At 40.4% G+C, this 26,739-nt stretch overlaps 1 protein-coding gene across 1 annotated transcript in view; it reads right to left on the bottom strand.

Moving 5' to 3' along the window:
• Positions 1-3,466: 3,466 nt before the first annotated feature.
• LOC148032836 (DNA polymerase I B, chloroplastic/mitochondrial-like) overlaps positions 3,467-26,739 on the bottom strand; it is a 91,301-nt gene continuing 68,028 nt past the window's right edge. The window contains exons 9-12 of the mRNA XM_087683509.1: positions 6,407-6,499; positions 4,497-4,709; positions 4,245-4,334; positions 3,467-4,141 (exon numbers count right to left, since the gene is read on the bottom strand). Of these exons, the coding sequence (XP_087539635.1) occupies positions 3,980-4,141; positions 4,245-4,334; positions 4,497-4,709; positions 6,407-6,499 (558 nt within the window). The 3' untranslated portion in view covers positions 3,467-3,979. The remainder of the gene's footprint in view (positions 4,142-4,244; positions 4,335-4,496; positions 4,710-6,406; positions 6,500-26,739) is intronic.

Genomic DNA, 26,739 nt, shown 5'->3' with positions numbered 1-26,739 from the left:
TGGGCCAAACAAACATGTTTTTCCTCTATATAATGCTCATAAACAGAAGGAAAGTAAACTAAAGGAGATTGCATTTCCATTTCTTTTCTAAACATATGTCCCAACCAGCGATGCTACAAAGATATATGTCTATGAATTTTACTATAATTTCATGCTTTTTGACAAAAGATACACGAAGGAGATATAAAGTGCCACATTTGGCTTCTTTAACAACAATAAATGAACCCTTGTGGACTTTCTATGATTGACTCCCAAAAGTAGTAGAGTAACCCAAGTCATCCAGCTAACCAGTATATTAAGCTCTTAGTAAGCATGGGTACATGGTGTATATTTGAAAGAGTAAGGGTAGATCCATTTTGAAAAGAAAACTGCATATCGCCTACACCAACTATATCACATATATAATTATTATCAAGATGGACTTTAAAAAACCACCTCTTATGAGGAATCACATGAAAAGATGTGTTAGAATCAAGAATCGAATGTTGAGATAGTTGCCAATCTATTGCAACTAGCATATATGCATGCATTGATTTTTCCAACCTTTACCTTCTTTTTTGTCAAGATCCTTATCCTCCTCCTTATCTTTTTGGCCTTTCTTCCATTCAGAATATTCCTTCTTAATATGACCTATTTTACCACAGTGAAAACATTCAATGTATTTTTTATTATCCACAATCTTAGTTCTTGCCTTTGTACTATTTTATGTCTCTTTCTTCTTGAGTTGTCAATGCTTGATCATTTCGAGGTTGGTCCATGGGTTTCCTGAGTATCTCATTAGCCAATAAACTATCCACAATATCATTAAACTTCAACTCACCATCGAGATTTGAACTATTGATGGATGTTCTAACGATATCCTATGATAGAGGAAAATATAACAACAAAAATATTGCCTTAATCTCAGCTTCCAACTTCAACTTTTGAGTCTGCAAATTGGCTGAATATGATATTGAATTCATTAAGGTGGGAGGCAATAGTAAAGCCCTCCATCTCTGCAACTCAAACAACTTTTTCATGAGATACATCTTATTAAAGGCAATTTTTTCCCCATAAGTATCACTTCTTCCATAATTCATATGTACTCGTCCCATTCACAAGTGTAAAACACACAAATCTTGCTAAATACAATCTTATAGTGGATTTGACCAATGCATCAAGCTTTGATCAATCATCTTTAAATATGTATGTTGGTTTTGCATTTGTCTCTTATGGGCCTTAAATGCTTCTTTTGAATAAAGATATCTTGGATCAACTCATTTCACAAATTGAAGTTAATACCATCAAACTTTCTAATGTTATATAGTTCCCTTGCCATTGTAAATGATGAAGCTATTTGCGCAAAACAACAACTAACTATCAAATAATCACAAATCAAAAAATCAAGAAAGTGTACCATGAAAGTGACAGACTTTTCACAACACCTGCTCAGAATAACCAAAACTGAGGGAAGATAGAAAATGAACCATTACTCAATAATAATATATATATCATTGTCCAAACACTGTGAAAACCATTGCATATAATTAAAACATGGTATTACAATATCAATACTTCCTCACAAATAAAGCAATATAACAACATCCAATTGTTCAAAAGTACATCAAAAGACTAATCTTTCTTAAATCACTATAATATATCAAGGAATAATCTTCTTGCTCATTCATAAATATGCATTGACAACTTGACAATATATGTAATTGCTACACCATATGCATCATAGTCTCTACTGTAGTAACACTTACACAATAGCAACCAACAGCAAACTCCACATTGTGACATATATAATCTGCAACTTGTGTCAAAAATAGGCTGCAACCTGAAACATCATGTGTAATGCTGACATGTAAAAATGAAGCCTAAAAGAGCCTTGGATTTTGTCTGTAAATGTGGTTATTGAATCTCATCCAAATTGTGTGTGTGTGTGTGTTAACGTCATGTTAAAAGCCTCAAAGGCCTATAGGAAAAAGATATGAATCAAGGTATTCAGCTATAATCCACTTCAAGGAGCCAATGGCACAAACTCATGACACCACCATGAGCCCCAAAAGAAAACCAACTATCAAAGGCAATACATCATGACCCAAATATACCTTAGTTCTTTCATAATGACTTCTTTTTCAACTCCTCTACAAAGACTTTGCAACCTCAATAAACTACATGTTTGCTCTCATTTCTAACTACCTTCGTCTTAGCAATTTCATCCGGCCACACTTTGAGCTGTGTTGGTTTAAGTTCATCTACAATCCAACGTTTGATTCCCTTGAAACATTTTGATTGCTTTGATACTTTGGCTTTATCTTCCATGTTTCCAAACTCTAAAGTCACTTGATTCTTTCTATGCTTGATGACTTGCCATGGTATCATCCATTTGAACCCTTTTTCTTTCAATATTTGGTCTCTAATTTGTACGTCTCTAAGCCTCCTTAGCACTCTCATTAACTAGTTTCTCTTATATTTCTTCGTGCCATCCCTTGAGGAGACCTACTATATGTGCATAAAATGCCATCTTCTTTTGCAATAGAGCTTCATTAACTATTCAAAAGATGGTATTTATCACACCTCGACCTACCTCGTTTCTTTCTTTGATTTTCTTTTGCGCTTGTTGATATACCTCCTTTCTTGCTTCAATGTACTATACTAAAAGCCTCCTGTGTGCGCATGAAATGCAATTTTTTTTGCAATAGAGCCTCACTAACTATTCAAAAGGTGGTATTTATAACACCTTGTTGATTTGCCTTCTTGCTTCAATTTTCATTTATACATGTTGATGTGCCTCCTTTCTTGTTTCAATGTCTAACACTTCCTCTTGGCGGTTATTTCCTTGGCTTTTATCTTCAATATTTTTATTGGTTGTAGTTGCTTTTCATCTAGTTCTGCCAAACACGTAAGCACTTTGGCAAGTGAGTCTCTCAAAACCATATTCTCTACTTACATATTGCGAACTTGATATAAATACTCCTTCCACGAGCTTGACTCTCAATATGGCTTGGGCAATGATGCCAAGTCCATTGAGAAAGTCTTTGGGTTCATCTCAATGTCAAGTCTAGCCCTCATCCCCAAGGTAGGTGAAAATTTTGATTTGTGGTCAATGTTAGTTAGAAAGGTTGTGCATCCAAATATCTTTAGATGTGATAAGCCAAGTGGGTGCTAAACCACAATTCATAGGGGGTGTGGTCGTGGAGAGAGGTAGAGTACAACCTGTTTGTAGCAATTCCTTCCCAATTTTCTTTGCCAAGACGGGTCATAGAGAGCATAGCTCTTGTTGCATTTAAGAGTACAATTCTTCCATTCAGTGACTCCGTTTTGTTGTGGATGATATGGCATGGTGAGTTCATGATGAATTCCACAAGCTTTACTGCCTTGCACCCTAGGGGTAGGTGATGGAGGAGGATTAAAAACTCAGTGCGACTAAACCCACACACACGCACACAAATCCTCCGTATAAAACAACACTGCATGTCTGTAGAAGGATAAATGAGCTTCTTATTATTTCAATTGTCTTAACAAGAAAACCTCAACACAGAACACTAAGGCAATATAGGCATGCCATAAATGATTAGATGATTTTTACCTCCTGCCCCCCAAAAACTCCCACCATTAGACTCTTTGCTCTATTTGGATCTGAGTAGCAGATTTTGTACATAGTATGAGAGATATAATATGTACTTCAAGACAGCTCTAGAGATCTTGAATTCATCCCTCACCTCTACATATCCATGACATTCTAGAATGCCACACTTTTGGCAAGGATGCTGGAGAGAGTGACCATGAAAGGTTGGATCTCTTGTATGATAGGAGCAGGTCCAAAGGCACCCTAGAGTTTGCTACAAGAGCTTGTGTTGTAAAATCTTTGAATGCAAAAAAATGGGACACTCCAATGAGGAATTTGCACTTTAGAGGGCATCATATGTACAGTACTCTGTACATAGTCGAGCATTGCATTTACAGAGAGTTCACTTGTATCCCCAGTTGCAACCTATTTCGCAGCATACCAGCTGCTTGCATATTTGGCATCCACAGCTAGCTCCACATTAAGGATGTTTTTGCCTTGAAATGGGTGAGACATTGCTTGCACAACCAAAGCTTTGGCAATATCTGCACTTTCTGTTGGTCCTTCAAGGATCATTTCATCATGTACCTTCAAAAAACAAGCATGAGAAAACCTTAAGAAAAACTAGGAAAAACAAAAAAAATTCCAGAGTAGATTATGTATCTCCTAACTTCTAAGCCAACGCATATACCTGAAGCAGCAGCTTCCAACCTAGATCTTTTAGTTCAGCATTGCGAGTAATTTCAAGCATCGCTAGCATGGCAACATCAGCAGCACTTCCCTGAGGCACACAAGTTATAACAAGACATCCATCAGTCATAGCATCAGCCTCTTAACCAAAGAATACACCCTGAGAAACAGTACAATGGATCAAATAAAGAACCACTAGATGAAGGATATACAGAGACAGTAGTAATCACAAACTATTGTACAAAACAAAAACCTGAACAGGGGTGTTTATTGCAGCACGATCAATATGCCCTCGCATATACTTATTGGCAGTCCTCAGGTCAGGAAAATGTCGAGCACGGCCCAATAGTGTGTAAACACAATGCTCTGTTCGAGCATTCATTTTTTGTTTTTCTTGCCACGAACGCACCTCACGCCTGTCTCTGTACCAAAGTTCCACTGTTTTTTGGGCTTCATCCAAGCTGACCTACACCATGAAGTAGTTAAGCCTTAGAGTAGGCCATTCTATGCAGCAACCATTCCAGAAAAGAAAGCAAAACACAAACACAAGCAACCCTATACATTCTTATTTTGAAAGTATTTGACAGAGTGGAATCTCTCTTTGATGTCTGTAAACGAAATCAGGAGTTTGTTGATTATTGGGGAGGCTCATCGCTCAGGATTAGTGCTAGTAAATATTACAATCAGCAGTCAGTTTATACTGGTGATGTAACACTGAGTGGGGGCGCCTTGATGGGTTGAGACTCCAGAGCAGATAGACAAACCCGGAACTAAGACCATCCCAAATATTTTCATCATAATGCATCATCATGAAGAAAGCATCTAAAGCCCACCATTCTATGCATTAGAAACCTGAATTGTCATTTAATGTCGTTCACAAAATAGATTCCTCCAGTTACAATAGAAAGTCCTGAAACTCAGTGCTATGTGTGTGCATCTTTAGTCTTGTGTGAACCTTGAAAAGCTTGTAATGTTGTTAATGACAATAGGTTCATCCAGTCAGACTGGAAAGTCCTGAAATTCTGTGTTATGCGTGTGTGACTTTAGCCTCAAGTGAACCTGGAAAAGCTTGCTTTTGGCAGTCTAAACCTCTAGAGTGCCAAACATTGGTTAAGGCAGGAAGTGGAATCTGGGGCTGCACTATTGACTGCTGCAGCACTTGTTGTGTCCTCCTAAACAGTTCTCAATTCCCAAAGCCATATTCTGTGCAAACATGTGTCTGCCAATAAAACAAATGGAAGCAATATCCTCAAGTACATTCCAAAAAGCATAGCAATGGTCCCTGAGCAAAGAAACCTCATATGCTAAAGGTGTCGCATTCCTGTAACTCTGGTCTCTTGCTTGTTCTTCAAGAACCAAAGAGAATACCAAGCACCCACACACCACAATATAATGCTTTCGTAAACATTATGCTCCACTAGATGCCTTGATCACCCATAATGGCTGCTTCACAAGACTTATACCCATCACCATGGCTGCTTCGTAAGACTTATGCCCACAGCCATCCCAAGAGATCCACAATCATGAAACATCTTAAGCATGAGACAGCATTCATAGTAAACAAATATGGATTCAGTGCCCTGCACTCTGCATAACAAACAAAATACACTGACATGTAACACAAATGACCTGAAGTATTGCTTCCATAAACATACCCTTACATGTATCCACGGTTGTCCAAAAAGTATAAAACTCAGTACTCAAGCAAGCATCCATACCAACTTCAGATGAACGTTATGTGCATCAAGCAAAAGAGCTGCTGTATGTGTCCAGGCAGGTCCTCTGAAGGGGGCAGTAGTACATTTGCCAACTTGATGAACATTTGGTTGCATATGATTCACATTTTCAAAACTGTGCAAGCAGATTCAGACCACCCTCTTTGGGACATTCAGCAAGAGATGGTTCACCTTATGGGTATACATCCAGCATTTTGTGCTATTTTTATATCCTGAAGGATAGGAGCTCAGCGAGCATTGCAGACAGAAAAGACAATCTAGCCTACATTCTTGCTACTACATACCAAATTTCAATAAACCATTTATTGGCACAAAGAGCAGAAAGACACACATAAATATTAGAGTGTTACTGATGTGAAGGTTAAAAACAAATTCTTTGCAACCTAATAAAGCTGTGAAAAAACATGACCATTTTTTGGTCAGATACCTTCCAGTCCTTTGCCAAGCCTTTTGCTGTTTTTCCATAGGCAATAGAGAAGTTAAGCATCTTTGCTTTTCTTCTTTCAGCACCAAAGACATCCTGCATTTGATGGAATAATCCTTCAGTCCAAAAAATATTTAAGGCTTGAAACTTTAGATTTAACAGCTCATAATGATAATAACAAGGAGTTAAAAGCAAGAATGCCTGTTGTTGAAGTTAAGTGTATAGTTAGAAGTATAGCTCTGTTAAACATAAAGACCTTAGAAATCATTATATTCTAGCCCCCAATGAGTTTTAAAATAGAACATTACAATAATAATCTATTTACTCCACTGAGGTGCATCAATAGTCCAAACATGTGAGAACTACTCCATTATTTAGATGTTTGTGTATATGTGAGAGAGTGTAAGTATACCATATCAACCTATGGTTCCATCAGGGGGAGTCGCCTTACACAGCCACCAAGAGATGCAAACATGCCCCTAACAGCACGCCAATCCATGTTCCTGCTTGAGGCACCACTGAAGGATGATATTGGCATGCCATTGAGTAGCCCTACCTCAACACTTCAGCTCGTATTGGATAGATCCATGAGAAATATTATGGGATGATACCATTCCTCCTTTTGTCCCCCCACAGCATGTCATACCAGTTCCACATTGTATCAAATCCCTGGTATCATTAGTCCTTCCAATTATTTGTTGTTTCCTAGCTACATGTTTCCTCTTAGATTATGGTTCCTTTATTCTACTTGGGAAACATGATAGTTCCCTGAATTCCAAATGTACCCAGTTTTGCCTTAGTCCTTTTGTAGATATAAATAAATACTTCAGCCACACATAGCAGCAGCACTAGAGGATCTAGAGGAGTAGCAATATTACTTAGGGAGGAGATCCATGATCGAATACATGTAGTATATAGAGGTACTGAGGCACAATACCTATGGATCAAAGTATGCAAAAATGGACTCAGAGAGTTGTACATAGTAGTTTGCTATTTTCCACCAACCAATGCTAGGTATGCACCATCAAGAGATGCAACAAAGAAGTCCCCTTACATGCCACTATATGAGGATTTTTAGAGTTTGCCACCATGGATGGCATATTGCTATCGGAGATTTTAATGCACGCACAAATACTACTCAAATAGTGATGTATGGCACAAGTGATGCCATGTATCGAGAGATTGTCTTAAAGGATATGAACGTGCAAAGCATCGCTGGGACATTGAGGAAATAATAGTGTGGCAAACATTTCATCGCATTGAGTGCACATAAGATGGTCACCTTTAACAACATGTCACAAAAGTTTAGGAGGCCTCACACGTTGGAACCCCAAGGTGGGTTCGAGTACAGTTGACTATTTGATGGGGTCACCCTCTTTGTTGCCAAATATCATTGACTTTACCCTTTTAGGCAGACCTATCGGTTTAGCAATGAATCATGCATATTTGAGTTTTACAATGACAAGCAGTTGCACCAAGAGTTCATTTGCCACTCCAATTTCTAGATACACTAGATACAAGTTTTTGCAAGAAAGATGCCTTCCCTCGTATCGTGGCTTCTTCCATCCCACCGTGAAGTGTTGCCCCACAAAACAGTTGGTATGATGATGAGTGTCATAAGGAACAAACAAAGTTGCAACACAAGATAGCTACTAGAGGACCGAGGTACTACACAAGCCCGATTGATCTTTCAACGCCTAATGCAAAGCTAGCTCAATGGATGCTATCATGGTGGGATCCTATACATCAACTAAAGGATCATCAAGAAATCATTTTGTACATGATGGTAGCCTATACTTGTAGTTTTCACAGTTGATCATTTGCGTTTTCATTGTTGTTCTCAAGTTGAGATGCAATGGTTAGATGTACTCATTTCTTTGTCTCAAATGCCATTTTGGCTTTTTGGAGACATAAATACGTCTTTCTTTCTTACACTCTCCCAACAGGTATCTATCACAAGATCCCGTCCATCACAACCACCACAACAGGAGTTTGTCACTACAACCCCATCCTATAACACCAGCCTTGTCCTATTGTGTCCCATCACAACAGCCTCATCTTGTTACAATGGCAATAAGAGTCTCTCTCTCCCTACATAATCAGCCATGTGCATGTCCTCCAATCCAATCGCCTTAAGTTAAGGCAGCCCTTGCCACATGATGGCTAAGATTGCGCAGAAATAAGAACCCCTCAATTTTGAGCCTATTTCCATTGACAGGCAAACATGGCAACCAAATCAAAAGCTTCTCCAAGGTGCTAGCCTCACCCTTGTCAAAGCCTACCATTGGGCCTTTCCCTCATGTGTGGTACCTACTAGATATGGTCACCCCGCTACAAAAAAACAGAATGTTAAAAAAGGAGCTGACAAAAACAAAGGAGAAGGTTCAAAAACTCGGAAAAAAAAAAACCAGCAAAAGAAAGCTAAAGATGAGATCATCCATTAGGCATAGCTGTTGGGAATAAAGGGCCCTCGTGCCTTTTATATGTGCACGGGTGTGAACACACCCTTAGCACATTTGTACTTTCATATATATATATATATATCTATCTAAAAACCTAAAGAGGTACACTCATCATTGTACCCACAAGTCGTGCTCACTCTCCTCTCTATTTGCACTCTCTCTCTCTTTGTCTCTCTGTTGTGAGAAAGCATTGTGTGTCTTGATCCTCGCGCTCTCTGTCACAACAAACTGGTATCAAAGCAAGCAAGAGACAACTCAGGTGTACACGCGTCTCAAGACAGTCGACAGGCGTGTGTAGACTTAGCAACAGGTGCATGTTAGAGTCAGCAGTCCAATGCTTGACGGAGGCAGCTGGACCAGCGGTCAAGTTTTCTGTAGACGAGTGATGATAGCAAGCAAGCGTGACCAGCATCTGACGGGCAGTAGACGACAGGTCCATTGAGGGTGAGAGGGCAAGCGCTGTAGGCGACCAGGTCACAACGGACTGCTGGATGGCTGTGTGACGGGGCTGGAGATGTGCAACAAACGCTCACGCATGACGAGACGGTGCGACGACTAGCCATGACTAACAGACGGCATCTGCAGCACGCGTGACGAGACGGTCCAACGCGTGACAAGGAGACGCCAGCACGACCCAAGCCGGTGGGTCAACGCACCCCCCCTCCGTGTCACATTTTTTCAAAAAATCAAGTTTTTTTTTTTTTAATCTCTTTTATTCCCTTTTCCCTCTAACGGGGTTTCACACGTGGAAGCACTGTTTTCAGATTTGTGCAATCTTGGCCCGAAAATTTGGGGCTTTACTCGGATTTGAGGATTGTGTTGCAGAGCAAGACCATTTGTCTCAAAAATTGCAGGAATTTGTGGCATTTTGCCTCCAACATTTGAGGCTTTTCATGTATATGCACATTGGACCCCGTGCAATTTGGGGCTTTTGTTGTTTGGGTGAAATTTGTGCGCCATTTGGTCATTTTATATACATACAGGTTTAATTCTATGCAATTTGGACATCTAGCACTTGGAAAATTTTGGGGGTTTTGCTGAAATTGCTCTATTTTGGCAAAATTGGTCTATTCTATGCATGTCAGAAACAGTGTAGATGTATGGTTGATGCTTTGAGCACAAAAATTTTGGGGCTTTCGACTGTGCATATCAAATTTTGTGCCCGTGGGTACATATACAACAGAAATTACAACTAAAATTTGGGACTTATCATGTAATGTGATGTATTTGCCCTTGAAACAGCTGTAATCAGTTGTGGAGTTCTGTAGCACAAGGTTTAGTGCTTCTGAAAATTTATCCGCAGATCTGAAATTTCTGCTTCTACGTGGTTATTTATTGCTGGTTGGTACTTGTTTGTACCCTGGTCACTTGTGTGCAGTTTGGGCCTGCATTTGCTAAAAAAATTGGTCACATTTGGGCTGAAAATTATGGCTGGCAGCAGTGACACCAGTAATCTCATGCACATTAAGAAGCTTGAAGGAACACATAACTTTGCAATCTGGCAAAAACAGTGCTATAATATCCTATTGCAGAAGAAGTAGACTAAGCCGATTAAGACCAAAGGGGCAAAGCCCGCAGATGTGGAACAGGAAGATTGGGATGAGTAAAATGAGCTTGCATGCTCAACCATCGAGCTATCAATTGCTGATGCCTTGTTGTTTAACATTGAAGGTTTGGATTTTGCCTATGCCATTTGAACTCGACTGGAAGAATTGTATGCACAGAAGAGTGCCGCAAGCAAAGTGTATTGGCTAAAAAAGCTTATGGATTTGCATATGAAAGAGGGTACACCAATGTCTACTCACTTGAGTGAGTTTTAACTCCATTTTCAGCCAGCCGGTTGCCTTGAAGTTCTTGATTGATAAAGAATTTAAGGCTACATTCTTGCTTTGCACTCTGCTAGAGAGTTGGGATACATTCAGGACTACTATGAGCAATTCTAATGTGATTCTTTTGTATGCTGATGTATAGAGTGCTCTACTCGTGGAAGAAATGAATCAATAGAACAATGCATCCAGTAAGCCTTCCAATGCTTTACATACTAGAGACAGATCACAGCAGAAAGGCAAATCTGATAGCAAGGGATGCAGTAAATCATGTGGCAAAGATGTTGAATGCCATCATTGTGGCAAAAAATGTCACTTTAAACGTAACTGCTACAAATGAAAAAAAGAGAAAGGAAAGGGCAAGAAGACAGATGATAGCAAGGAAGAGAAGAAAGAGAGTCAGCCTAAGAAGAGCAGTGTCAAAATTGAAGAGGTGAATGTAGTCACTTATGACAGTGACAGTGGGAATGACGTACTCTTGGTCTCTTCACACTTTAGTACACATGCTTTACTCGCAGATATGGATGATGGCATACACACTTGGAATTTAGATTCAAGTGCTTTCTTTCATATCACCCCTCATCGTGAGTGGTTTTTTGACTATACAAGGGGTCGACATGGTGTTGTCCATCTTGGGAACAACTATGCATGTGACATTACAGGTATTGGCAGTGTGCAATTGCAGTTTCAGCATGGTTCTGTCTTCACACTTCAACATGTATGGCATGTACCTCAACTCAAGAAGAGCTTGATTAGCACAAGGCAGCTAAATGACGATGGATTACATACCACCTTTGGACATGGGAAATGGAAGATTTGTAAGGGATCTAGAGTGAGTGCCAGAGGTTGTAAAAGTGGTACCTTGTATCCTCTCCATGTATCTAGTGTGAGTGATCGTGTTGTTGCCGTGACCGAGCAGCCAAGTGTTTCTTTGTAGCATGGCCGGTTGGGACACATGAGTCAAACTAGAATGAAAGTGCTTTCTCGTTTGGGTTACTTGCCATGTCTTCATTATGCTGATTTTGAGCATTATGATCATTGTGTTTATGGTAAACATGCACAGACGTCTCATAAAAAGTCTCTTTTGCTGAAATCTTCTCCTCTAGAGTTAGTACATTCTAATTATGTCAGATGCCAGGGTTATCTTTAAGGGGAAAGAAATATTTTGTCACCTTTGTCGATGATGCTACACAAAAGGTATGGGTTTACCCTATTCGTAGCAAGGATGAAGTGGTTGACAAGTTTAAAAAATTCTTGGCATTTGGTTGAGAATCAGACTGATAAGACACTTAAGTGTCTTGGTTCTGACAATGGTGGAAAATATGTGTCCAAGGCCTTTCAGGCATTTTGTGACAACAAACGGATAAAAGGGGGGCTCACTGCCCCTCATAATCCACCCCAAAATGGAGTTGCAGAGCGTATGAATCGGACCATACAGGATAAGGTCCGTATGATGCTGTCTCATGCTGCATTACCCCATGGTTTTTTGACAGAGGCAGTTATGACAGCCGTACACTTGATTGATCAGTCACCAAACAGGTCTTTGGGGAGGAAGTTCCCCAAGAAACGTGGTCGGGCAAGCCACCTTCATATGCACACTTGAAAATGTTTGATTGCGAAGAATTTGTGCACATGCGTAAGGAAAAATGTAGCAAACTTGAGCCAAAGTCCTGTAAATCTATTTTCTTGGGATATGATGATAAAGGAGAAATGGAATATAGATTATGGGATCCCGAGAAAAGGAAAATAATACGCAACAATGATGTTCTCTTCCAGGAAGATCGCACGCATAAACAACCCGAAAAGACTGAGGAGGTCCGTATGGTTGTATTCCGGGAAGAAATACCTTTTGGACAGCAAAATATGCCCGTTGTACAGCAGCAAATACCTGCTGTAAATGAGCTTGCAAATGTAGAAAATAATGCTAGAAATGATCGGCCAGCTATTGCCCATAATAATGAGCCACTGGATGGGCACAAACAGCCAGGACAACAAGCTGTTAATGCTGATTTACAGGCTGAAATGCCAAGATAGCAAGCTGAAAATAGAAATTTGCAGGAACAACCAACAAACAATGATCACTGGGTTAGGAGATGTTCTAGGGCCACTAGACAACCTGATAGATTTGCTCCTTGTGCAAACAATGTGGCTGATTATGTCATGTTGACAGACTATGGTGAACCGTTGACGTGCCACTCCGCGGACATGGTGTGAAAACCTCTAAAATGCATCATCATCTGACTTTCTTATTGATCAAGAGAGTCAATGTGATCTTAGTCATTAGTACTAGTGTGAGTGGCATGGATTATCTAAAAATACTAGATTTTTGAATAATTTTAGTCTATTTTTTATATTATTTATTGTTTAAAAAACTCGAAAAAGTTAAAAAAGCTTCTAGATTAGGATGGCCTGCAAAAAGCAAGTGGCTTTTTCAGCCAATTATGGGATTTTCATAAAAAAGATAAATTGACGAAATCGTGCGTGTCGTGAAAGCTGTTAACAGGCTAAAAACTACAGTTTGAACTGGAAGAGGAAGGAGGAGTGATCTGGGAGATCCGTGCTCAGGTGTCCTAAAGTTTTACCCCCCTTCCGGAGCCAATGAAGCCATCAGATTTGGGTTCCAAGCAGCAGAGAATGAGCTGTTATTTCTCATCCACGTTTTTGTTCTACGAGAGAAGCTCTAGGAGATCTAATGCCTAGAGAGTGCTTCTGAGTAGTGCCAGACAAAGGATTTCAAGTTCTGTCAATACATATTGATTTGATTCATTGTGCTTTGTCATTATTGTGTTTACCTCTCGTGTATTCTTTATCTTCTCTTCCATCTCTTATCTCTACTTCCTTCTACCTCTGATCGCTGGTGGATACGACCTTCCGACAAAAACCCCTCTGACACCGCCTTGCTTCAAGGAAGCAATGGACAAACAGAACAGCAAGAAATGGTATAAAGCCATGTTGTCGGAGATGAAATCTCTTGAGAAAAATGACAGTTGGGACTTGGCGTAGTTGTCTAAAGGGCAAAAAACCCTTCCATGCAAATGGGTTTACAAGATGAAGGTTACTTTTGGTTCCTCGCCAAAGAACAAAGCAAGATTAGTTGCGAAGGGGTACAAGCAAGAACATGGAGTTGACTTTGATGAGATCTTCTCTCATGTAGTCAAGATAACTACATTGAGAATCATTTTGGTCTTGGTTGCAACTGAAGATATGGAGCTCATACAGATGGATGTAAAGACTGCATTCTTACATGGTGATCTGCATGAAGACATAGATATGCAGGAGCCTGAAGGGTTTATGAAAAAAGGAAAAGAAAAGATGATATGTAAACTCAAAAGGAGTTTGTATGGGCTAAAACAAGCACCAAGAGAATGGTATCATAAGTTTGATACATTTATGCAATCTCAAGGTTTTCATAGAAGTCAAGTGGATCACTACTTGTACACCAAGAAGGCAGCAAATGGTAGCCTGATTATATTGGTTATGTATGTTGATGACATACTAATTGCTAGCAGGGATACTCATGCCTTGGACTCACTGGAGCAAAGTCTTCATGGCAGCTTTGACATGAAGGATCTTGGTGATGCAAATCACATTCTTGGCATGCGAATACTCAGAGATAGGTCAAAAGGATTACTCTATCTATCTCAGCAGGAGTACATCTCCAAGGTTTTACAGTGTTTCAATATGGAGAGGGGGAAAACAATTGGGGTTCCATTGCCTCCATATGTGAAACTCAGTGCAGAGGACAGCCCTACATCTGATGATGAGAAAGCTGAAATGGCCAAGATACCATATGCTTCAGCTGTTGGTGATTTTATGTATGCTATGGTTGCTACACGTCCTGACATTGCCTTTGCAGTTGGAGTGGTTAGCAGATACATGGTAAACCCTGGTAAAAAGTATTGGGAAGCAGTGAAATGTATTATGAGATACCTCAAAGGCACAAAGGATTTGTACATTTGCTTTGGAAAGCAAAAGGCATCTGTCGTTGGCTTTACGAATGCAGACTAAGTTGGTCATACGGATTGCAGAAAGTCCACTTCTGGGTATATGTTTACCTTTACAGGAGGAGCAACCTCTTGGATATTCAAGCTACAAATGTGCGTTGCATTGTCTACTACAGAGAAAGAGTATGTGGCTGCCACTAATGCATGCAAGGAGGCTTTATGGCTTTCACATCTAGTGGGAGAGCTTGGCATTACAAAGTTATCTATTCTCCATTGTGATAGACAGAGTGCTATCATACTAGCACAAAATCCTGTCTTTCATGCAAAGACGCAGGACATACAAGTGAAGTATCACTTCATTAGAGATGTACTTGACAGCAAGAGCATTGAGCTTGTCAAAGTGCATATAGATGATAATCCTCCAGACCTTCTCATGAAGGTCTTCTAGCAAAGCGGTTTGCTCATTGCTGCCAGATGATGGGAGCTGGATAGATATATGTATTTCAACTTTGTACATACCTGGACTTAGCTAATTCTTTTCTCCTCTTAAGGAACATTGCCTTTAGGTGGGAGGTTGTTGGGAATAAAGGGCCCTTGTGCCTTTTATATATGCACGGGTGTGAGCACACCCTTAGCACATTTGTACTTTCATATATATATCTATCTAAAAACCTAAAGAGGTACACTCGTCATTGTACCCACAAGTTTTGCTCACTCTCCCCTCTACTCTGCACTCTCTCTCTCTCTGCCTCTCTACTGTGAGAAAGCAATGTATGTCTCAATCCTTGCACTCTTTGTCACAACAATAGCAATTGGAACCACAAAAAGAAATTCTAGTAAAGGAAGTCATAACAAAGATTAGAGAAAAACAACAAGAATGGATTGCTAAAGAAATCAAACTAGGGGGGCTTAGATGGATGGGATAAGATGGAGTCCTAGAGGATGAAGAGATAGAAAAATACATTTTTGTTCCAATTAAAAAAATTATACAAAGAAAGTGTGTAGAGTCATTCCCTTGATTAACATTGAAGATCCCTCAATCGTAGTTAAAGGAAAGCAGATGGTTTTATGATACACAAAAATACAAGAAAAGATCGAGGTAATGAAGCAAACTAGATCCTTCCAAGAAACTAAGACACGAATGGCAAATGAGCTTATACCCACTCAACTCAAGAATACGAGACTAGACCTAGCTAAAGTCTAAGAACCACAAAAACAAGGAAATTGGATGGTCTATAGACAAGATAGAGCCATCATTGCAGAGTTCTTGACATCCAAAGCACAAAGGAAGTGATCATCTAAGAGTGTCTTGGTGGATCACTTGATAGATTGCACCCTATCCTATAACGAGAGGATAATCTTGTAGATTACTTTTTGTCCCGTTTTTTTAAAAAAAATTCTAGCTCGATATGCCTTTTGGTACCCAAAGTGAAATGTATAAACTATGATGCATTTGACCTTGTCCTTTAGATCCACTTTGGGCCTCCATAGGACGTCCCTTCCCCCCCCCCCCCCCCCTCTCTCTCTCTCTCTCTCTCTCTCTCTCTCTGTCTCTCTCTCTCTCTCTCTATATATATATATATATAAGAATAAGATCAAGATACTTCTCTCTCTATACATCACCCTATGCTTATAGGGAAATACAACAAGAGAAGGGGAGATCAAGAAGCAAATATGGAGTCACCCTTACTAGACCTATTAAGTGACATTGTACACTACTTTGGGTTAGGAATAACTCTTCTCATGGGACACTTTAATATCAAGACACAAAGTAGACAATGTGATACATATGGCTTTGAGGATCCAAGAGGCTACAAGTGACGAAGGCAAAGGATCAAGCACATGTAAGGATATCAACTAACATGGGAGCAGATAGAACACACGACATGGTCACCACTTGTTAGAGTTAGGATCATGACATCATCTCATTATCTAGAACAGATTGAAGAAGTGGCCAAGATCTAAAGCACTAACTTGTTTCCATCCAATCAGCTCCAATACAATGGATTATGTCTTGGGCTCCATTGAGACAATGTAGTTGACTATTCCTCCCCATCCGAGTGGCACAAACCATACCTACTTATCCCTCACCATAGCCACTTCACAATGCATATAAGCACCACCAATCAACACATACCCAACACACTATTTACCTCACACATCAGTAAGCTGATGTATACAATCACCATGTTTACGATGGTCTCAATCAATTTGAGCACAATGCTTCTCTAGTGACACCACTCACCTCCATCCTACATTCAACTGCCCTCGAGAGCTTTGCATACCCCACACACATTATAGGACATACTAAGCCTAAGATACTACCCTAGAACAAATGATATGATGATAAGTGCGGAGAGCTCTACAGACAAATCCAAACCCATAGAGGGCTAGGGCATATCACGGAGAGGCAAGCCGACAGATAGATGAGGATCCTCACTCATCTTAGGATGCAAGTATACGAGCAAACACAGTTCTAGGATTTGTACCATCTACTCATTAGCATGGATGTAGCAAAGTATGGTGCAGATTATGAGAGAAACACCAACCCACAACCATAGGAGACCTAGAGATCTGGCGCTCCTACACAAAGAGGTTATATGATGCACCACACCAACCACCTATTGAGCTAAATAATGCATATAAAGTGATTAACCAAAGTTTCATTAAACAGTGTGTGTATGCCATAAGCCAAACCCTAATTTTGGGAGGATCCACACTTCTATAAATATATTGGCTACCCACCACTTAGCCCTAATCCTATTTTGCATATTACTGGTGTCTATCTCTACTGTCCACACCTCATTCATAGAGGATATCTGAAACCAATCTTCCTTCCGAGGATGGGTGGTAATTTCCTGATAACAACCTAGTTACAACAATAACATTTATTATAAGACTGAGAAATGCAAATTAACTTAGAATCTTAGACAATGAACAATCTATTGGCCCCAAAACTGGCGCTCCTTTGGGTATTTCTTTAACTTAATTGAAAAAGAAGTTGATGTCCAATGGGATTTTCCCAATCCCTTTCCGTATTTCAACTCCCCTTGTTGTCCAAAATAACCAACAAGTCTTCAATCTGATTTGCCCCTTGATTCGGGCAATCAATTGGCCTTCACTCGCTTTGATAGAGATGGAAAATGCCCCAAATTCATTGATTTGCTGGTCCCTCCACTTGAAATTGACAGAAAATAGCTTCAGCCTTGTTAAATCCAAGTCTTGGAGCTTCTTATTTCTGACATGCTTCCCGAAGCTATTGCTAAACCCTAATTTTTGCTGTAGATTAGGGTTTATAGTAGAGAAATCTGAAATTTCTTAGCCTTTGGTAATCTCAATGCTATAACCTTTGGAGCAAGGCTGTAGAAAGGTTGGGAGATGAGAGAGAGAATGCTGAGGAGAGAGAAAATTCAGACTTTATTCGTAAAGAGCTCAAGCAAATCAGTCATTTATTGTTGTTGCCCTATCTTAATAGCTTGTAGATGCTGTGCTGCTGTTGATTGGTCTTTTCCTACCCCTGGCTACCTCAAAAGGCCCTCCAATTGCTACAGATCAAACCAACCACATGTCCTTCCTCTCTCTTGCAGGCTAAATGCACTAAAAATGCCTCTCTTCAATCTCTAATGATGTTTGTCAATCTTGCATGGGCATTTTGAACAAGTGACTGCCTTTCCAAATGGTTTTTCAAGCATTATCCATAATTAAATATTAATTTTCAGTCTTTAAATATTGAAAATTAATCTAATAATTATTTCAATATCCTTAAAAAAATCTGACTAGCTAATAATTCAATTGCTTCCATTTCCGAGTATCTCTGCACCATCTTTGACCATCAGATTGGAGTTAAGTACCATTAAACACTTCTCTAGTATCACCAATTGATACTTATTGCAAAATGAATGACCTAGACCCACAACTGACACTAAGGACCACCAAGTACCTGTGTTGCATAACTTATAGAAACTTTTGCCTTTGATATCCCCTGAATTCCTCGGGTCCCGATGTCGTAACCTTACTCTTAACCCGAGTTACACCTCACATGTGCAACATTTACTTAACCATGTGATTAAAAATTAATCCACATGTTAAGTGACATTTCAAAAATACATGTCCTCATGACATCTCAATCCCAACTTCTATCCACTGGTGTTCTACATTAAGGGAGGGCCCACCTGCTACTACAGACCATTTTCAGCCTACTATCATTGCCTAGATTGCTGTGCTTATTGTTGTACACTCTGTTTCAACCTGTGTTTGGTCTTTCTATTGCTGCTGCCAGCTGCTGATGTCATCAGTAGACCTGTGTTTGTTGATTCTTGTTGTCGCCTCCTACATTGCATGACAGACTGCGTTTTGTTGTCTACAGTCATCTCACTGGCCTGTGACGTCAACACTCAACCAACATTTTGCTGTTTCTGCTCCCATTTGCTCAATCTGACACTAATCCAACCTCCTCAAGATTGTAGTTGCTCCTACTAGACACTTCTAGAGGCTGTCCGCTGCATTTTGAGATCCACCAAAGTACAACACACTCTTCAGCTCATACTTTCTCCCTAGGTCCTTAAGACACAAGTTTGAGAGTCACTATTCACTTTGCATAGTGTGTTTGCTACATTGGACATTGTACTTATTCACCATTGATTCATTTAACTTTTGTGTTCATTGTCTCTGAGTTACCCTAACCCTAACTATGTTCTTTATCAGTTTGTGTTGTGTCGTATGATTGTGTTTGCTATTTGTAGATGAGTATTTCTTTGCATGGTATCAAATCTAGGTACTCTGTGAAGAAACTTAGGCCCTCAATTGGAAAGCTCATCATCAAAAATAGGAACATCAAAGGGAAAATGCTTCGAACACTTCCACACCACCTTAGTCTCCAGAATGTCCTATGTTGAGAACCGAGAAAGAGTGGTCTTCAAGTTTTATTTCTCCAAGTCAAAATGAAGCAAGTGCATCATCCCTCCACATCATCATTTCCATTTCAAAATCATTCATTCCCATTCACTACATCTTTACCACAATTTCAAATCCCAACCATCCCACTCTTCACCTCTGCACCCACATCTACATTTACACCATTTTTCACATCATTATTCATCATTCTACCTACCCAACCACACACCACACAAGGGGGGATCTTCAAACATAGACACATCTTATAAGTTATAACTTTAGGTCCTCTACTTTTGCCCATTAATGTGGTGGCATAGTTGCCAAGGGTTTCTAAAACGGGACGTATAAAATGGGTTTCATAGGTTTCATACAAGCTTCCTAAATTGTTAAAAACGAGTTTCATTCAAGATGGAAGAAAACTAGTAGACTTTATACATATTCAGTAGGACTCATATAATGTAATTTATCATAATCCATGATCCTATACAACGCAAATGAAGATTTAACATACCATCAATATTTACAAGCATCATGGTCCATTATCCATGACAAGATTACCCATAATAGTAGAAAATGTCATCAAAATATACAATCATCATGGACAACAACTCAAGCAAAAAAAATTTACAATCCATGTCAATCTCCATGTCAAGGTGTCAAATGAATCCATGACAAATGCTGATTACAAAAGATTAAACACCTTTTGTGGGATAGGGCTTTTTCAAAAGTTTAAATTGGGTTTTTCGTAGATTTCTGAAATGCCCAGGTATGATACGAGTTTCTTAGCCTTATGAAACGGGTTTCTGGGCAACTGTGGATGGTGGAGGTGCACCAGTGCTAGGGGTTTATCCCCCAACCCAACTATCCATGGGAACTTATACATATTGGTATCCCACCCACACATCTCAAGCTCCACCCTATTCTCCCATCTCTCAAGTGGCCACACAATTTGTCAATATGACAATGTCCACTAAACCATCGTACACCTTTTCGACATGTGGACCATCCACAAGTCAATCACCTTGTTTAGGGCACCCATCTAGAGTCACCATGTCAAGCACTTTGATGCCGCATATAGCACCTAGTTACCCTCCTTTCTACCCTACACTGCCCGCCTATCTCCCTCCTCGAGCCAGCCATCCATCTACACCAACCAAGCATCCATTTACAAATAAAACTCATTTCAACGGGTCTAACTTTACTACTTCATCTAATTTGATGTGGCGTGTCTTGGACTCCCAAGGCTTATAAGAACTTGTTCAAGGGCACGAACCCATCTTGTTGAGAAACCACTTCTTAAGTTTCCATATTTCATTTAGGGTTTCACACTGACAATCCCAACAAGGGTGGTTGTCCATATTCTGGTTTTTTTTTTTTCAATAGGCACCCACCTAGTGGTGCACCACCCTAGACACTTTATGCTTATAATAACTAGGCTATCACTTTTTTCATTCTTCACCACCTCGGCTTCAGTCATTCTTCACACCTTTTCTTCTGTCGCTCCAACACTCCTCTCTCTCCATGCCCCTGCTGCTCACACCCCTATCAGAGAACATCGCAACTCCACATCCAGGCGTCATCTTCCCTCATCAAGCGTCAACTTTCCACATCTAGACGTTAGTCTCCAACATCTGCCATCATCTTGCAATTTGCATTTATTGCATTAAAAGGCTCTCGAGTAGCTGGCATTAGCTCCCATCAGCCCAATGTCTTGTTGTGATCTATGTTTTGTAGCTGAAGACCTTCCCTCTGCTTGGCGTTAGCTCCCAGTATCTGGCGACAACATTTTTCACCTCGCAACAACCTCCTCACCCCTAGCGTTTCTCCAACACACCCCACATGTTTGCATTTTGCAGCCTGTTGACTTTCTCTACGTTTGGTGTCATCATACTTCACGTAACGTCAACATCTGGGCCGCCTTTCCTATGTTTCACAACTCTGACACACTCTGGGATTTTCATTTAGCTGCCTATGCCACTTCCTAGGATCTGAGGACTACGGTTCACTCCCTCAACAATGAGTGATAATCTTCCTCATTTCCAATGGTAAAGGACTATGGTTCGCTCCCTCCACAGTTGTCCCTCACCTTCCAATGATTATTTCGATAGCCCACTACCAAAAGGACTGTGTTTCGCTCCTTCACTATGCACATTTCCACAGGTGCTGCCACCTGAGTCAAACGGGAGAGTGCAATCATCTTCTGAGCTTCAACTCCACTGTATCAACTTTTCTTCTCATAGTATGATTCTAAGCATCATCCCTATGTTCTTGTGTTTCTCAATTTTTCTTCTCTCTCAATGTTTGTTGTACATACACTGTGTTTCTCCCTACAAACCCTATTGTCTCTCTAGTCTCTTAGTTCTTTTTTGTGGTCATTTTTGACATGGTATCAAAGCCAAAGGCGCTCAATGAGCCACAAAGATCCTCTGCATCAATGAAGGCAAAGACAGGTTGCGGATTCGGCATCATCTATTGATTTCCCTCTTCATTTCCACTGCATCACCAGGAGATAGAGATATCCTTCTCTTCCTCTCCCACCTGGCTGCAAATCACATCACCAGCCTCTCCTTGCTCCCTAATAACCTTCTTCTCTCTCACAATGGTTGAAATGGACTTTCACTAATCCCTAAAAACGTTTTTTCCACTTGTATGGGCAAGTTTTGCCAAGTGGCAGTCTTCTAATCCCACTTTTCAACATTATCTAGCTTATTAAATTGATTTTCAAAATATTAATTCCGAAAACTAATTTAATAATTATTCTAGTGCTCCAAAAATTAATTTCACTAGTCAATAATTAAATTAGCTAGACCAATTTGTCTTCCAAGTATCCTTGAGCAATTATTAGCTCTTAGACTAGCATTAATTAATTAATTAATGCCCAGTCTCCAATGTCACCACTGACATTAGTGGCCAATAAATTGGATTAGGCCAATATCCGACACCGGATACCACCTAGTACTTGTCAAGCATAACTTATTACACCTTTTACCTTTGGCACCAAGTAATATCTCGAGGTCCTAGGTTCCACACTATGAAATAATTGACTTGCACCTCACATGTGCAAGTGACATTAGGACATTTAATTGACTTTTAATCAAATGCTTAGCAAAGTAATAATATTTCACGTCCTCTGACAGCATCCGAAGGCTCTCCACTAGTTGGTGTTAGCTCCCATCAATCTGGCGTCTTGCTGTAATCTGCGTTTTGCCCCAGGATGCTTTCCCTCTCTACTTGGCGACAGTATTCTTCACCTGGTGACAGCCTTCTCACTCTTGGTGTCTGTCTGATATAACCCAGGTGTTTGCATTTTGCAGCTTAGGAACTTTCTCTATATCTAGAGTCATCATACTTCACCTAGTGTCAGCATTTGGACTCCTTTTCCTATGTTTTGCAGCTACAACACACTCTAGGATTTGCATTTTGCTGCCTAGGCCACTTCCCGACATTTGAGGACTGTGATTTGCTCCCTCGAGAGCTAGTGATCATCTTTCTTATCTTCGATGGCATCAGAGGACTGTGGTTCGTCGCTCCTTGGACAGCTGTCCTTCACCTTCTAGTGATTACTTCAATAGCCCATTGTGCCGAGAGAAATGCATTTTGCTCCCTTCATTGTGCAAATTCCCATAGGTGCTACTGTCCGAGTCAAATAGGACAATGCAATCATCTTTTGAGCTTCAGTTCCACCGTATCATCTTTTTTTCTCATAACATGATTCAATGCATCATCATAGTATTCTTCTTGTGTTTCTGAATTTTTCTTCTCTCTCACTGTTGGCCATACACACTCTATGTTTCTCCTTGCAAACCCTATTGTTTCTCTGATCTCTTAGTCATTTTTTGTCATGGTATCAGAGCCTTCTTCTGTTAGTCATTTCTGACAAGTCTAGCCTCCGTTGCTCCTTGTATGAGGTAGTTCATTCTTAGAAGATTAGAAATGCCATAGCTATCCTCGAGTTGATGCAAGGTCTAATGCCTGAATTTCACTATTAACTCTAACACTTTGACCTTGCACTTGAGCGTTGGGCACATCTAGTCGACCACTATGCAGCTCATCATTGTCTCGACGAATTAACCTTGATCATGAACTTCAAGAGTTCGGTCCTCAGGCACCCCTTGCCTCCCTTGAGAATAGACTTGATGAGTTCCCATCTATTTTTGAGTTGACCTCTATACATGGAGTGCGCAACTAGAAGCACTTCAACCCACTTTCCCTAGAGATCCTCTGATCCAGTGGATCGTGGAGTCTTCCTTCAGTTTAGATGTCAATGACACTAATCAAAACCTAGTACACCTGCCACTTGTATATCTATTAATTCTTGTAGGGCATGCTCTAGCCTAGCTTCTCTCTTCTGCTGCACATTCCTACTCTTACTTTCCTATATCTTTAGCATGCCTCCCTTTTACCAATGGGAACATCTCAAAACCTAGCACATTGCACTCACAATCACTTTTCATTGGAGTTGACGGATGTATGTTTTATCTTATGTAAGCTTTTTGCTCTTAACTTATTTTTTGCAAGATGGCAGTATCCCTTACAGGACCTACTGGCTAATCAGAGCAAAGATTTGGATCATTTGGCACTTCTTGGTTGCCCCTCCTTGATGGGGCTTTACATTTTGGACCAGCCAGGAGTATTTTTCTTCCGAGATCGAGTTACTGCCTTTCTTGAAGTGAACTTGCAGGCCATTCATTTCACTAGTTTTCAACTAAACATGCAATTCACTCTTCTTCTTTGGATACTTGTCCTTTCCCTCATCTCGACATCAACACCTTTGGGAGATAAGGGATGTTTGCTTTTCCTTCCACTGTTCGACGATGAGAGGGGCTGCTCTTCTTCTCTTGGTGCTTACAAAATCAAAGACAATATTACCGTACTATTGTATCATTATCTGTATCATCAAGTCAATGAGGGCGCTTGGGCAAGTGTGCTAGGGGTAAAGATGCCTATGCCTAGCCACCTGTGTATTAGTTACACTCATAGTATCCGTATATCCACACACCTATACAATAAAGGTGGCGAGCATCCATCGCTGTCACTTCATTCTTTATCCTTTCAATGACATTTGAATAAAAGGAAGGCCAATCACACATTGTGACTGTTGGAGTTCCCACATCTTGTGTCTTTCTCTCTCTTGCTCTTGCTCCTTCCACCATAGCTCTTGCTTCTACTCCGTGCTTCCACTTCAAGGCTCACTCCCTTCAACTAGTATCAGAGCCATTGAAATAGCATTGAGGAGCTCAACCCGACATTGCTTCAACTTGTGGAGAAAAGCTTAAGCTCACGGTTTCAATGGCAGCCATGGATTCTTCACCCGGAGGTAGGATTTAGTGCTCTTCTTCTTCCTGGTGGTAGTAGACTTGTTAAGGCTTGCTTCAAGCCTTCCCCTGGCCCGAGTCATCATTGCTTTGGGCTCCACTATAAGCAGAAATAGCTCCAGCAAGAGGGGTTGGCAGCAGCATGTTTGTGCATGCTGTCCCTGCTCCTCTTCCTGCCTCATCTAGCACTTCTCATGCCTCCCGTTTGGCCTCTACTCCTTGGCTAACACTTGGACATTCATCCTTTAGCACCCTGGCATTGGTTACTAGCTCCGGGAGTTGAATTTGAGCCTTCCCATTTCAATTCTTGACTGTGTATTCACAGTGGTCTGCTGTATACTGCCTGTGGACAGCACTTCATTCATTGTCTGGAGGTCACTTATGCTTCTTGGGATCTCTATTTGATGCCGTATCATCTGGGGATGTTATACCAATGTATTGGAATGCTATGGGACTGATTTGAGCACTCTTTTGCTCAGTTTTAGAGAGGTTTTTTACAGCTGTAATAAGCAGGGCTGAATGCTATTTTATCATTGAAAGCATATGCCTATTGCTCCCAAGTGCTTACCGATTATTTGGGGTGATGTACCGATGCTTATGGTTCATGTTACATGCTTGGTTATGCTCCCGGATTGCTTTTGAGCTAAGATGGAGCATTGAATCTTGACATTGACTGTCAGTCACTATTATATATGGTTATTTGATGCTCCAATAAGCGCTTTGCAAGTTACTTGGGTTGGATGCTCCTAGATATATGCTACTTGGATCTTGGATGTATGGATGCCTTCCACATGATGTTTTGAGCTTTGTTTGCTCGTCTAGCATTCGACTTTTGTTCCAGTGGGAGCCACCACTTAACACTTGGATGTAACATTGAGCATTTGGTTACGCAGTTGAGCTTGAGGGTCTTATAATGAGACCGTAGGATTTGGTGGCATATACATGCTCTTGTCATGCTTTATATATGTAGTTGATGCTTAATGGACTGATCTGACATTACTTTTGGGCTGGCATCTATCTCTATCACGATTTTGTCAGTGATGTATGCATCTTGGTTGGTGAGCTTTCATTACATTGCTCAGTCCATTATTGTGCCTCTTGTTGGTCTCTTATGTTACCCATGAGACCCACTCTATGCATGATGGTTATGCCTATGGGATGTATCTCAGTCTGAAGCTGATCCTTTGACAATTCTTGGTGCCAGTTGCATCTTCACTCACTGCTAGTTGGAGCTATTCCCTAGCAATTGCAATTTGTCTTGTATCAGTAATTGCCCCTCTTTCGCATTGATTTCTTACAGATGTACCTCATCTTCAGCATGCTGTAATTATAGTGCACAGCACTGTTTATGCGAGCAATCACCTTCATTTGATAGTTCTTTGCATTGAGTTTGTGGAGAAGGTATGATTTAGAAAACCTCCCTCAAATGTTGATTTGCATGTCTTTGGTTGTGAGGCTTTATGCCATGTACCCAAGGACAAGTGCAATAAGTTGGATACTAAGTCCAAGAAATACATCTTTCTTAGTTATGGGGATGCAAGTGAGATGGTCTATCGCCTATGGGATCCACAAGCTCGAAAGGTTATCCGCAGCCATGATATTGTTTTCCATGAGGAGCAAATTCATAAGCAGCCTGAGCATGTTATTAAGGTATGCAAAGTGATATTTCAAGAGGAGCCTCCTGTTACTATGCAGCCAGCTCGACAACCTACCGTAGCAGTTAATGTCCCAATGGCCCAAGTCCCTAATACTCCACAGGATGTACAAGCCCCACAACCAACTTTGAGGCAGTCTACTGGAGATAGACGACAATCTGCATGATTTGAGCCCTCTATGGATTATGTTGTGGTGATAAATATTGCTGAGCCTCTTACTTATGATGAGGCCATGTGCAAA

Source organism: Lygodium microphyllum, chromosome 8 (assembly GCF_053477565.2).
Source record: "Lygodium microphyllum isolate KBCC chromosome 8, Lygodium_microphyllum_v1.1.10, whole genome shotgun sequence".
In the NCBI taxonomy this organism is placed as follows: domain Eukaryota; kingdom Viridiplantae; phylum Streptophyta; class Polypodiopsida; order Schizaeales; family Lygodiaceae; genus Lygodium; species Lygodium microphyllum.
The sequence above is the reverse complement of the archived record's forward strand: the minus strand, read 5'-3'. Positions and strand labels throughout refer to the sequence as shown.